Genomic DNA, 12,443 nt, shown 5'->3' with positions numbered 1-12,443 from the left:
TTAATTTTCTCCTGTCCCTTCTTACCTCTTGCTAGTCTTTATTTCCTCTCCTCTTGACCTTTTTCCTCTTCTTCACTCCCCTTCACTCTATCCCTTGTCTTTACTTTGCTTCTTTATCCTATCCTTTTGTCCTCTTTGGTTCCTGCTGTCTCTATATTTCTTCTCCTTTTCTACTTGTTTCCTTTCCTATCATCCTACCCTCATCTCCTGTCCTGTATTTGATTATATTTTCCAATCCTAAACTGCCTGTCCTCCTTCTCCTTGTCCTCTCCTCCTGCCTCCTTTCTCCTCTCTTTTCCTCTGAATACTTTCCTCTCCTCAGTATCCTCAGTTTCTTCTCCTCTTGCTTACTCTCCTTTTCCTCTCCACAACAGGACACGTGATGTCATAATCATGTGTCCTGTTGTCTTCGATTTTTTTTCCTTTTACTTCCTCTTCTGTGACCTATCTGCATCTCCTCTTGCTTACCCCTGTTGTCCTTTCTCAGTCCTCCTTTCATCTCTTCTTGTCTTCTCATCTTTATTCTATCTTTGTGTCCTCTCTGGTTCCTCTTCTCTTCCTACACTTGTTTTCTTTCCCAATATCCTCATCTCATCTCATCTCATCTCATCTCATCTCATCTCATCTCATCTCATCTCATCTCATCTCATCTCATCTCATCTCATCTCATCTCATCTCATCTCATCTCATCATCTCCTCACTTTTCCTTTCTTCTCTTATTTGTCTCTGTTGTTGTTTCCTTTTGCTTTTATTCTCTGCTCTACTCTTTCTCTACTTCCTTTCCTGTTTTTTCTCCTCTCATATCCTTCTTTCAATACAAAAAATTGAATCCAAAATATTTTGGGTTTTTTGTTTTTTGTTATAACAGCACTTTAAGGTCTCTCCCAGCTGCTGTAATGCTTTAGATTCATAATCACAGCGAGCCAATTGTACAAAATTACAAGCTCAGACTTCTGCTCTTTAGTCAGAGTGCTCAGTGTTGTTTCCAGATCCAGCGCAGGGATGACTACTTCTCCACCGATGTTCTGTTTTCTTCTGCATAAAGCTGGGCAGAAAAGTTAAAGCTTTGAAGGGACTGTGAGACAAACTTTGTTCCACCACAAACAGAATACGGAGCGAGACGTTTTCCACCGCTGCAGACAGTGAGCCGCACTCGCATTGAGGATTTTTTTTTTTCCCCTTTCGTTGTCAAGTCTGCACAATAGAGAAATGAACTCATTGGAGAGTACACCATGAAATGGACTAACAAAGAAACAGGATATAGGGATTTTTTTTCTCCTTTTTACAGAGAGGCTGATACACTGTTGGTCCTCAATTTAGTATTCACAAATGGATTGATGTTAAAAGATTGAAGAGAGTGTAGTTCTCCAATAAGATGTGGATTAACAGTGGCTCAGCAAACTCAGTATTTGACTTTCAGTGTATTTGTAAGAGGAATTAGATATTTTGCATTTCAAAAGCCCCTCTTGCCTTTCCCTGTACAGTTCTGAGGGATTTATGATTCAGCTCTCCTGCCTATGAGAGACTTTTAGAGCTTTAAGATGTCTTGTAGGAACAGTTGGGATACAGGAAATAAAGTGCTTCAGGTTGAACATGTGGAGAGGTTCTTTATGTTTTTTTATTAGGAATCCTTAAATTCCTTCTTTTAAAAAACCCACTTCAGTATTAATTACAGTACTTGAAAATTGGAGATTAATCCATTTTCATACTTTGATATTCTGATATGTAACTTTTCATCATCGTGTTTTTAACCAAGAATCAGTTTTCACAGTGAGTGGATTTCCTTATGGGGCAAAAAACTACTGCAGCTCTTCTTCCTGTTACAACAGATGGTGCCAATTTATCCTCCTGCAGCTTCAAATCAAAATAAAACATAGCCTGCCTATAGCTGACACTCCGGAGTGGTTATTGTGGAAAAAACTAATAAATATTTGCCTGATATTATATTGTGTATAACAACCATCCATCCTCTTCTGCTTATCCTGTTCAGGGTCACGGGGGGAGCTGGAGCCTATCCCAGCTGTCATAGAGGCAGGGTACACCCTGTACAGGTCACCAGCCTGTAGCATGGCTGAAACAGAGAGACAGACAACCACTCACACCTATGGGCAATTTAGAATCACCAACTAACCTGACCCCAGTAACTGCATGTCTTTGGACTGTGGGAGGAAACCCACACAGACACGGGGAGAACATGCAAACTCCACACAGAGAGGCCAAGGTGGAATCGAACCCAGACCTTCTATCTGTGAGGCGCAGTGCTAACCACCATGCTACACTGCGTGCATAACAACATTTTGTTAAATAGGATCTCTGTAGTTTTAGTTAAGCCAGTGGTCCCAAACCTTTTTTTTTTCCTTGTCTGGCATGTCCCCACAGCGCTCTTCAAAACCTTTCATTGCTTGTTTTCAGTTTGAAGTATGAAATGTTAAATTGCACCTGGACACTTTTTAATCACTGTTAGCTAAAAGTTTCAACCATCCATATCTCAGTATTTGAACTATTTATCCACTACATTTGGCTGCTATTCAGTTTAAATTGTGTCTCCTCCTGTAATTGTTAAGTTAATATTTCCAAGTAGAGCAGAAGTTCCTCCTGGGGTACTTGTCATTATGGCTGGGAATCACTGTTCTTTACAGTTTTATACTTGTTTTTATTAGCCACTATGTACTGTAATTTTGAACTCAGAATGCTGTGTAGAATGAAACCTGATTTATAGGCTCAGCTTTGCAGTTTTTCTTGGTGTAGCTGCAGGAAAAGAGGCTCAGAAGTGTCCGTCAGTGCGGGGAGCTTCAGGCAGAGGGTTGGACCTGTCTGCTCAGTCAGCCAGACTCCTTCTAATCAGGGAAACCTGTAAGCATGAAACTGGTGTGCTGCTGGCTTCATGCTTTAAAGGGGTGATTTAAAATTGTGGGCAACACACTTATTTTCTTTCTTTAGAAGTTACATAAAAAGATGAAGCCCAATCTCATATCTGTCTGGTGAATATGAAGCTACAGACGGCAGCTGGTTGGAGACGGGGAGGAACAGCTAGCCTGCTTCTCTCCATTACCTCCAAAGCTTATGTCTCATGTCATCAAGACAAATTGCCATTTTAACACTTGAGTGGTTCAGCAAACCAACAATCAATCAGTCAACAAGGTGCAACATGTTAATTAGCAAACTTAAAATGTTCTGTTACAGACTCGAGCAGTCTGTTTGCCCCTCGTTTCAGACTTTATGCTAACTGCAGTGTGAGTGGTGGCTTTAGTGGGATCATCCTATTTTGATTACATAGGTCTTCCATAAATAAAGCCAAAAACAATGCAATGAAAATTTTTCATTGAAACATATGTTTAACAAATGGGTATTTAATAGTTCAGTGTGTTGGACCGGACTGCTTTTCATTCGAAGTCAGTTGGTTGTATTTGTCAATTAGTTTTCAGCGTTTTCTGTGCGAGGCATAAAAATGGGCAAAATTTCAAGGCACGCCTGTATGCTTTGCCATCGGACATGTCATGAATTAATTATTCTGTTGGTTGTGCTGTCAGATAAAAACACATGTGCAGCATCTGGATCTGGTACACCACCTGCAAGCATTTTCTTTTCCTTTTGCACACTCCGGTGAAAAGTGTTGTCTCCTCAACTTCATATCCAGCACTCTTTTAAAGTTTCTCTCAGAGGAGGGATATTTGGTTTCCGAGCGCCTCTTCAGCTTTTTTGGCATGTGAGCATCGGCCAGTTCTCCCAACATTCAGTGTGAGGGCTGTTCATATCCTGTTCCAGCTGAGGTCATTTACAGTAGTTTCTGTGAATGCTTCTCTGATCGTTACCTGATACAGTTATGTTCGTTTTTGTCCACAGCAAAAGAAAAGTGAATTTCTGTCGCAGTTTTGCCGCAGTTTGGTTTTGTTTTCGGAGGAGATTTTGTACCTGTGGCTGATGGAATTGTAAAGTAAAAGCAGACCTTAACGGCAATCAGTCTAAATGCTGATGGTGTCATGGTTTAGCAGCTACATTGTGCAGTCAACTTTGATTTCAGCAAAAAAAACTTGGCCATTGCCCTTTTGAAACACACTGGCATTACGTTTGACAAATATGCATCACATTAAATTTATGCAATCCATACGGATGGGAAATATGCAATTAAACTATCAAAAGTCCCCTTTCTCCTTGTTTCTCTGTACATTTCCTGTCAGCTTCTGCTCTCTTGAATAAGATTCAAAAGGGTGGGGGTGGGGGGCTCTGGAAGATACAGAAGCATCTACTTTCAAATGACACTAGCACAATTTTGTGCATGAATAAATGCATTAACTCAGTATCTTCAGGAACTCCACACATCAGATTTATTTATCACGGCGCAGACGTGTAGAAATGTATTCTGCACAGATGTCACAGAGCTGTTCGTTGCATGGTGATAGCATCTCTTTTTTTTTTTTTTTTTTTTTTTTTTTTTTCCCCTGCAGTTGGAGTTCAGACCGGTGTGAACTTACCAGTAGCTTCATGGAAAGAGCTTTTTTTTTTTTTTTTTTAAATCTAACATGGCATGACTAGGAGAAGTAGATGCCAAATTACACCTCATGGAATAAACATGAGCCGAGATATTGTCCCTGTTCTCTTGCACCTTTAGTGTTGTATTGTTGCCTCCTCTTTCCACGTCTCCGTTGAGAGTCTGTGGGCAGGGCTCCACAATGTTTTATGCTGCTAGCAAGGCGTTGTACGAGATAATCATTGCTAATTTATCATTCTGACATGCTAACAGGGAGACGATAAACAAAACAAAGGGATAATAGTGTCTACTTCACAGGCATGTTTTGTTTTTTCACTGTGGCTCTCATCTATCCTCTGCAGGGATTTTATGCCAGGAATAAAAGCAAATAAGCATTTTTGTGTCTCTTGTTCCGGCTCATTCCAATGCTGGTAAAAAAAAATGCCTCTGAATTAGGCTCATTTTATCTGCTGCTTATTGTGTGTTTCCTTTTTGTTTATCTGCACAGCCTCCCGCCCAGTGGAAAACAGGCTATGCGAGGGTCCGATCCCCAACAGGTCCCAGCTGTGCCAAATCCCCTGTCCCATTGACTGCGAGGTGTCACCATGGGGCGCCTGGGGGCCCTGCACCTTTGAAAACTGTGATGATCAGGCTGGAAAGAAAGGTACACAAATGGTTCAAATACATAATTCAGTCTGAACCATTACAGTCAAAAGGCCATTGTTTTTCTGATTGCACTAATTTATATTTGGCAGTGTGGCTCTGTTCTGCACCTCTGCATAAGTTGGGAGGGTAGCAGGAAGACCTCATGGGGTTCACAGAATAGAGCAGGCATCATGACATTGATTTAATCAGAAATGGCATACAAAGAAGGAGCTGGGGTGGAGGTGTGCTGCAAAGCAGGCTGTAGCTTTGCAGAAACTGCAGGACAGCTAACGCACCTTGGGCTTCAGACACAGAGGCCTAAAGTGCTTATGAAACACCGTGGCAACCACCAGTCACCAGGCAAAATGTGTATTTTCTGACCTCTTTGCTAGTGGTTGCTGGCAGAAATCGCCCTGGCAACCGCAGGATGCTAGGGACCAGGTTCACCTAGGAGCTGGCAGCTCCTAAAATTAGGTGCTGCACTGAAAACATCCTTGCAATTTTTCTGGTTGCTAGCAGATTGCTGTGGCTGCATAGAAGATACCGACTTGTCTGCAAACGCCTGCCAGCTGCTTCCCGAGTGGTAGTGAAACTGTAAAGTGTGACACAAATTGCAAACGTAGACTGTTAACCTTCAAAAACCTTTGCCTTTTGAAATGTATTGAATCCATCAGTAAAAGCAAAACTTTTTCAAAGGCAAACAAGGACGTTTTTGGTGCAGCATCCTCTTTCATCTCACCTGGCAGCAGCCAGCAACCACTTGCCAACCAGTCTGGGAATACACATTCTTCCCTAGAGACCAGTGGTTACTGGGGTACTCTGACTGACTGAACTGCTGGCCTTTGTTTGCTCTGAATGCTTTGATCAATGTGTCACGCTTTAAGTATTATTATGTTTTATCAAAGCTGTTGTGTTACACTGGTTTAAAATAATTAGACACTATCTCAGACCAGCTGTTTCAGTGTTTTTCTAAATACTCCCCCTCCTCGCCTGTAGTGTAGTCTTCATTATAGAAGATAAACAAGCTGAAAATAGTTTGTCACTCCTCCGTCACCCTCTCGTGCGTCTGGCAGTGAGATAAATTCTGAGTTTCTCTATTTTGTGCCGAAAATACAACAAAAATTAAATTATTCCTTGTTATTGTTTCCAATAATTATAGCATAAAAACAATGAAAAAAGTGTTTGTTTTTTTTTTTAGTGAATTAAATGCTGTCTGTACGCCATCCATCACTTTGTGTTATCGTTTTTTAAGAGGCGCTCTAGTTAGAACACTGTAGAATAATAATCTGATTGAGTCTGAATACACATTAATGAATGTGCAATCTTTATTTTTACAGTAGAAAAAATATTATTCTTATAATGGCTTTCACCTTACCACATAGCTTCAGAGAATAACACTGAATATTTAATGACTGAATGTTTCCAGTAGTAGCAGGTCATCCTCTTAAAAATGCATAAGAAACGTACAGTTTCCAGGAAGAGTACTGCAGCCACTTTTTCATTACAGTTTCAGTATCAAGTGTCCCTTTGTTGCATCAGTATACGGCAGTTTTTCTGTTTTTCACAGTGTGAATGAAGAAAAATGTCCATGCAAAAACTTATGCCATGAAGTGAAATCATGAAGATTTCATCATATTTCCGTTAATGAGCTGTATCAATAAATCAGCCATCAAACAAAACTCACGAGCATCGATTAGCCTTAAAGTGCTCAGATCAACTCAGACTTTACTAATGTGAAAAGTCCAAAATGAGTATTAATCATGGAACGCTACTTTAATATTGCCTGAAAATAAAACTATTAACAGTTCAAAATCATCCTTCTTTATGACATGCTGGGCTTTGTTGCACTCTAAGCAGTTATATAAGTGAAACCATCTGTTAAGTTTAGAGGGGAAAATAACTGGTTATAAAAACTGCACCCAAACCCACCTGTCACAGGTGAGACTAGACTTTTTTTTTTTGGTATTTAAAATATCAGTGATTAAAGAATTTATTATGTGTTTTAATAAATATAAAGCAATAGAATTGTACTTTTAAAATGTAGTGGAGTAAGACTTTCCCTTATATATGTGGTTGTGTACAGAGCAGCATAAAATCCACAATATAAAAAGTTGGTAAAAGTCAAAGTCCGTTATACACATAAAAGTATATCGTTTAACCTTCTTAATTGGAGGGGCAGGCGAAATGTCAAAGAAGTAACTTAAAGGGCCAAATTGTATGTTATTTTTGACATCAATTCGGGGACCGGAAGTAGGGGTTGGGGCCAGAAGCGGCCCATGGGCCGAGTTTGGTCACCCCTGCTCTAGAATAACCTCCAAGTATTTAAACTCATCAGCGTTTTTGAACTCTTTTCCCTCAACATAAATATTTGTTTGCATTTATTCTGGAAGAACATGCTCACTGTTTTCTCTGGATTCAAAGTAAGACCTGAATTGTTCAACCAGTTTCTAACTTTTTGCATAGTGAACATTCATTTAGCAGCAACTTGTTCAGGATCTTTGCCATGTACATATAGCGCTGTGTCATCAGCATACATCAAGATTGTGATGAGTGTCTTTGCACCGCAGGTTTCAAACTGAGGAAACGACAGATTACAAACGAGCCGACGGGAGGTCCTGGAAACTGCCCGCACCTGGTGGAAGCGGTGCCGTGTGACGACCCCACTTGTTACAACTGGCAGCTGGTCAGTCTGGATACGTGTGTTCCTGATGATGCGAAGCAGTGCGGCCCTGGCACTCAGGACGTGCAGGTCCAGTGTGTCAACAGCAACGGTGAGCGAGGAATATTTAATGTGCGGGTAGATGATTCAAGTAGTGCAGCAGCCAGATTTTCAAAATAAACTGACTCATTTGTTAAAAACTAACTGTACTTTTCTTAAAGACAGAGTGTGTTGGCTGAGATTCATGCTTGCTCCTGGGTCAAAAACACAGCACAGTACAAGGATTGTGCTGTGTTGTGTTTTTGACCCGCCAATAAAAAATTGCAGGTTTGACCTTGAATGAATAATTCTATATTATCAAGGTCACCTGTCCACCTACCCTGCAACCCTCACAGCGCAGTACGTGAGGAGATTTCCACAGCGTGGCTCCCGGTTGCCATTCATCAACTTTGTGATGAATCCTCTCCCTTTACTCCCGTTCCCCTCTCTCCCTGTTAAACCTCTCCTACTTTAACGCTTCCTTGATTCAGTGTTGCTACCTCTTTCCTGCCGCCTCTCTCATTACAGTCCTCCTCTCTGCACGCACAATTAAACCTTACTCACTTTAAATCAAATCAATCCTCTGTGGCCCTGAGTCTCGGAGTATCATGTGCCCTTTGCTGCTCCTGATTTTTACTGCTTCTCTTTATTACTGTAAATCTTCTATATTAAGGGTGACAGAGCAGAGATGCTTTCTAGAGTTCCACTTGCCTTCAGCTATCAGGCATGTGTATGACAAAGTAAGTCACAACATATTATTGAGTTGGGTGTTTTTTGCACTGTGAGCTGTAGATCAAATAACATGGCATGTTTATTTATTCAGCATGTAAAGTTATACTATGATGCTCTGGGAATCTCATTCAGTTGCAAATCTACTCAGTAAATCTTGGATTTATGATGCAGTGCAGTGACTTTGTTCATGTTTTTCCCACTAGAGAAGCTGATTTGTCCTTCTAGCCTCTCCCACAAATCACACTTCATGCATCAGCTGCAGGTGCTCAGTGAAGCTGGTCTGGTGGAAACTCCTCCCTGTACGGCCGGAGTACACCAGAAACTCTGCGCTGCTCTTTCTCACCATGACTTTGGTTGATTGATCCCTGCTCACATTCACTCCCTCATCTGATGAAAATTGATTTGTTCTGTTTGGATTTTTTGCTCTGCTTTTCGCCTCAGAGATTTTTTCACTGCAATGCTGGCTGTATTTTTTTTTTCTCCGAGTGTGTCCCTGCCATAAAAGAAAAGGCCACACAGCCGGGCCCCAGACAACAGGCGAAGGTCGATACAAATGTTATTGAAACTGGCTATTGATATTCCCCATGCTGACTGCCTGCCCACTTAGACAGGGAGCTGTTTCTTCTCTGCATACTGAGCATGGAGGTGTTCCTCTCATAGTGGGTGTTCTGTTCATTCATGTTTCCTCTGTGTGAGCCTGAAAACTGCTGGGGTCCCTTGTCACTTCTTATTTTCATGCCTTCTTAGTTCAGTCATGATTGGTTCACTGCGTATCTGTCAAAGTGACATCTTAATGCAGAGTCAGGCCCAGTCTGACTTGTGAAGCTTCTCTTTTGCTTGAAATTTCTATTCACTCATTGAAAGGTTTACATTTTCCTGTGTGTGCAGCGCATAAAGAGGAAAATATTCTCTGCTTCGTTCATGGCAGCACATGAAGCAACTCAGACAAATGTGTGGGTTAGTTTAATCCACTTAAGCGTGATACCAGCAGCTCATCAATAAACCATGAACAGTTGTGTAAAAATGTGGGAACCCCATGTGAATTTGCACTTTCCATGTTCAGTGCCACTTTGTTTGGAGCTGAGCCGCAGTCAAGAGTGCATCAATATGAATATTTTTTTCAAGTAATCAATTTAAAAGAGTCATAATCATCTGTCATGTCAATATGGGAGACATTAGTGTAGTTATAATACGCTGCCACATTAGGGAAATTCTCTGCAGAAAGAAGAGATCATGTGATACTTTACATTTACATCTAAATTGCTATTATTGCTGTTATTAGGATTAGTGTCATTATTAACAGCCACAATAGAAACTAACAAAATGCCGGGACTTTTTTCCCCTTCTGGGTCCCTACTCTTTGGTGTGGTGAGTCTTTTCCAAAGGCAAACACATTTCTCCCTCAAGTTTTTCCACTTCTTTGTTCATTCAGAAATCTCCCTCCAGGAATTTGCTGGCATTTGTGAGTCCTTATATTCATACAATGATTTGTTCCTTATATTGAGGCAACGATTGTTATTTTCCATCCATCCATCCATCCTCTTCCGCTTATCCGGGGCCGGGTCGCGGGGGCAGGAGCCTAAGCAGAGAAGCCCAGGCTTCCCTCTCCCCAGCCACCTCCTCCAGCTCATCCGGAGGGACCCCAATCTCCCCAGCGTGTCCTGGGTGATTGTTATTCTGTCACTGATAAATTCAAAAACTGTGAAAACATAGCTGGAAATGCACGGGAGGAATCAGCAGTGCTGAATAGGTCAATCGCAGTAGTTGGCGGCTGCGTCGATGCAGCGTGTAGTTACATTTCTACAGAGGTCAGGTTGCAGTGTAGGCTACGGTTTTAGAGGGTTTGCTGTTATGATGCACTTACAGAGTAGATTTCCCGCTGAAGCATAAAATCCCAGTATGGTGACAGCCAGATCTGTTTGCCTGAGATGACCATATAAGGAATGTCCTGTCTCACTGACATCATACACAGCAAAAAGTTGGAAAAAACAGCCTAAACCAGAGTGTTTATAACAGTATGAAGTCAATACTTGACCTTTAATTTTTTTTTTTTTTTTTACATTTAAGTTAAGAATCCACCATAGTAATAGTTTATATATTAGAGGAAATAGCAAAAAACATAATAGGTCCTCTTTAACTGTCACAACTCAGGTGCTTTTATGAGATATGACAGATTTATCATCATCACTGCTCCCAACATCACTGCTCCCAACAAAAACCACAATAACCTACACAATGTAGGATAATATATAATATACTGTAAATAGTCCGGCCTGTTAAGGTTCAACACACAGGCACATCATGTACATTGTATATAGTGTTATTATTAGTAGTATTAAGGTTAATATTGTTTGTTGATTTTATATATATTTATATTCTTTTCTTAGTGTGAATTATTATATTTTTACTTATATTTATAATAACTGCGGCTGCTGTTACACCCAAATTTCCCCTCTGTGGGACAATAAAGGCTGTTTCTTCTTCTTCTTTCTTCTTCTTCTTATTAACAATAGTTCACAGAAGTTCAGGAAAAAAATAGCTTAATTTCAGGTCTCAGGTCTCAAACAGCACAGTCATATCAATAATTTGTGCACTCCCAACCATTATAAACTAATGTTTCATAGCCATAATAATGACACCCAAAGCAAAGCTGTGACCGCAGCCGCCGACACAGTGATAGCTGTGTCACCGCATGGCTGCAGTCATAATCTCGGCTACTGCCTGTCTCAATCAGCCTCAGCAGCATTCAGGGAGAGAGCTGGGAGAGCTCCTCTATTTATCTTTCCAACTGCAGTAGTATAGAGTGTGACCACAACCAGCAGCAGGCCAATACTTAATATTGCTTCACAACAGAAAGCAGTCATTTTGTATGGGTTAGATTGCAAAGGAGAACAAATTATTGTGAGGTAAAAGGAAAATAAAATTTTCTACCATCATCCCTCTGGAGGCTCTGCACAAGTTTAACATTGGGGGGCTTGTGGGACAAGCCACAAACATTGATTTGATTATTAATAATGCATTGTATTTAATAAGCATATGATATGTGTTAGTTTAATGTAAAATGTTGATCTGAATAGAAACTACAGCAATCAAATGCATTTGGCTGAATAGAAGTATGAATAGACAAAAAGCAAAATAGATAATGCATGAAATTGGAACCTACTAGTAAATTACAGTAACTGTACTTATAAGCTAATACAGTATTTAATTAAATAAGGCTTTTACTGTAATAAATCTTTTAAATGATTTCTGGTCTGCACATTTCCTTCTGTTGATACTGCCACTTGGGAAAACTCCCCAAGTTTCTCCCCAAGTTATCTCAGAGAGAGAACAGGCCTCTTAAGACAACAATCATGACTCTAAAACTTAAAATGGGCTGCGTGCTTGACATTGTGCTATCAATTAAGATGCACAGCTGTTCATTTTCTCAGCTGCTCCGGCCTCCTCTGTCCTGAAGTGTAATGTGAGGGTCATAATGTCATTCTTGCAATGGATGTTTGAACCTAAAATATGTTTTCATTGGCTGAGTTACTCCCAAATCTTTCCAAAAATGACACGCCAGCTTCCATAAACTGTGTTTGTGGTGGGGGCCACACACTGAACACATGCTCGAAAATACAGGAAAGGATTTTTTACTGACACTCAAAAAAGCTGAGTCACTATCTGGTTCATATTTCTCTTTTTAAATTTGTATCAGTTTTTAATGTTCTTTTTATTTACTTATAGACCATTTTTTGGTGCAGAGAAGTTTGAATGATATACTTTAAAGCTCCAGGATTTTTGCCTGAAAGTAGTCCAGATGTGCACATGCAGACAGCCTTGAAGGGAAGTTCAGCCAAATGTACTCAGGCATGCGTTTTGCCTTTTTTGGGCAACGTTGCATAAATGTGATTTATGATT

General features: G+C 40.4%; 1 protein-coding gene across 2 annotated transcripts in view; it reads left to right on the top strand.

Annotated features, from left to right (window-relative positions):
• Positions 1-12,443, top strand: part of thsd7ab (thrombospondin, type I, domain containing 7Ab) — a 195,901-nt gene that overhangs the window by 92,177 nt on the left and 91,281 nt on the right. For both annotated transcript variants that reach the window (XM_030750731.1, XM_030750730.1), the window contains exons 5-6: positions 4,977-5,132; positions 7,681-7,884. In XM_030750731.1, coding sequence (XP_030606591.1) covers positions 4,977-5,132; positions 7,681-7,884 — 360 coding nt within the window. The remainder of the gene's footprint in view (positions 1-4,976; positions 5,133-7,680; positions 7,885-12,443) is intronic.

This window comes from Archocentrus centrarchus, chromosome 16, assembly GCF_007364275.1.
Source record: "Archocentrus centrarchus isolate MPI-CPG fArcCen1 chromosome 16, fArcCen1, whole genome shotgun sequence".
Lineage (NCBI taxonomy): Eukaryota > Metazoa > Chordata > Actinopteri > Cichliformes > Cichlidae > Archocentrus > Archocentrus centrarchus.
This window is presented reverse-complemented; position numbering and strand designations above follow the sequence as displayed.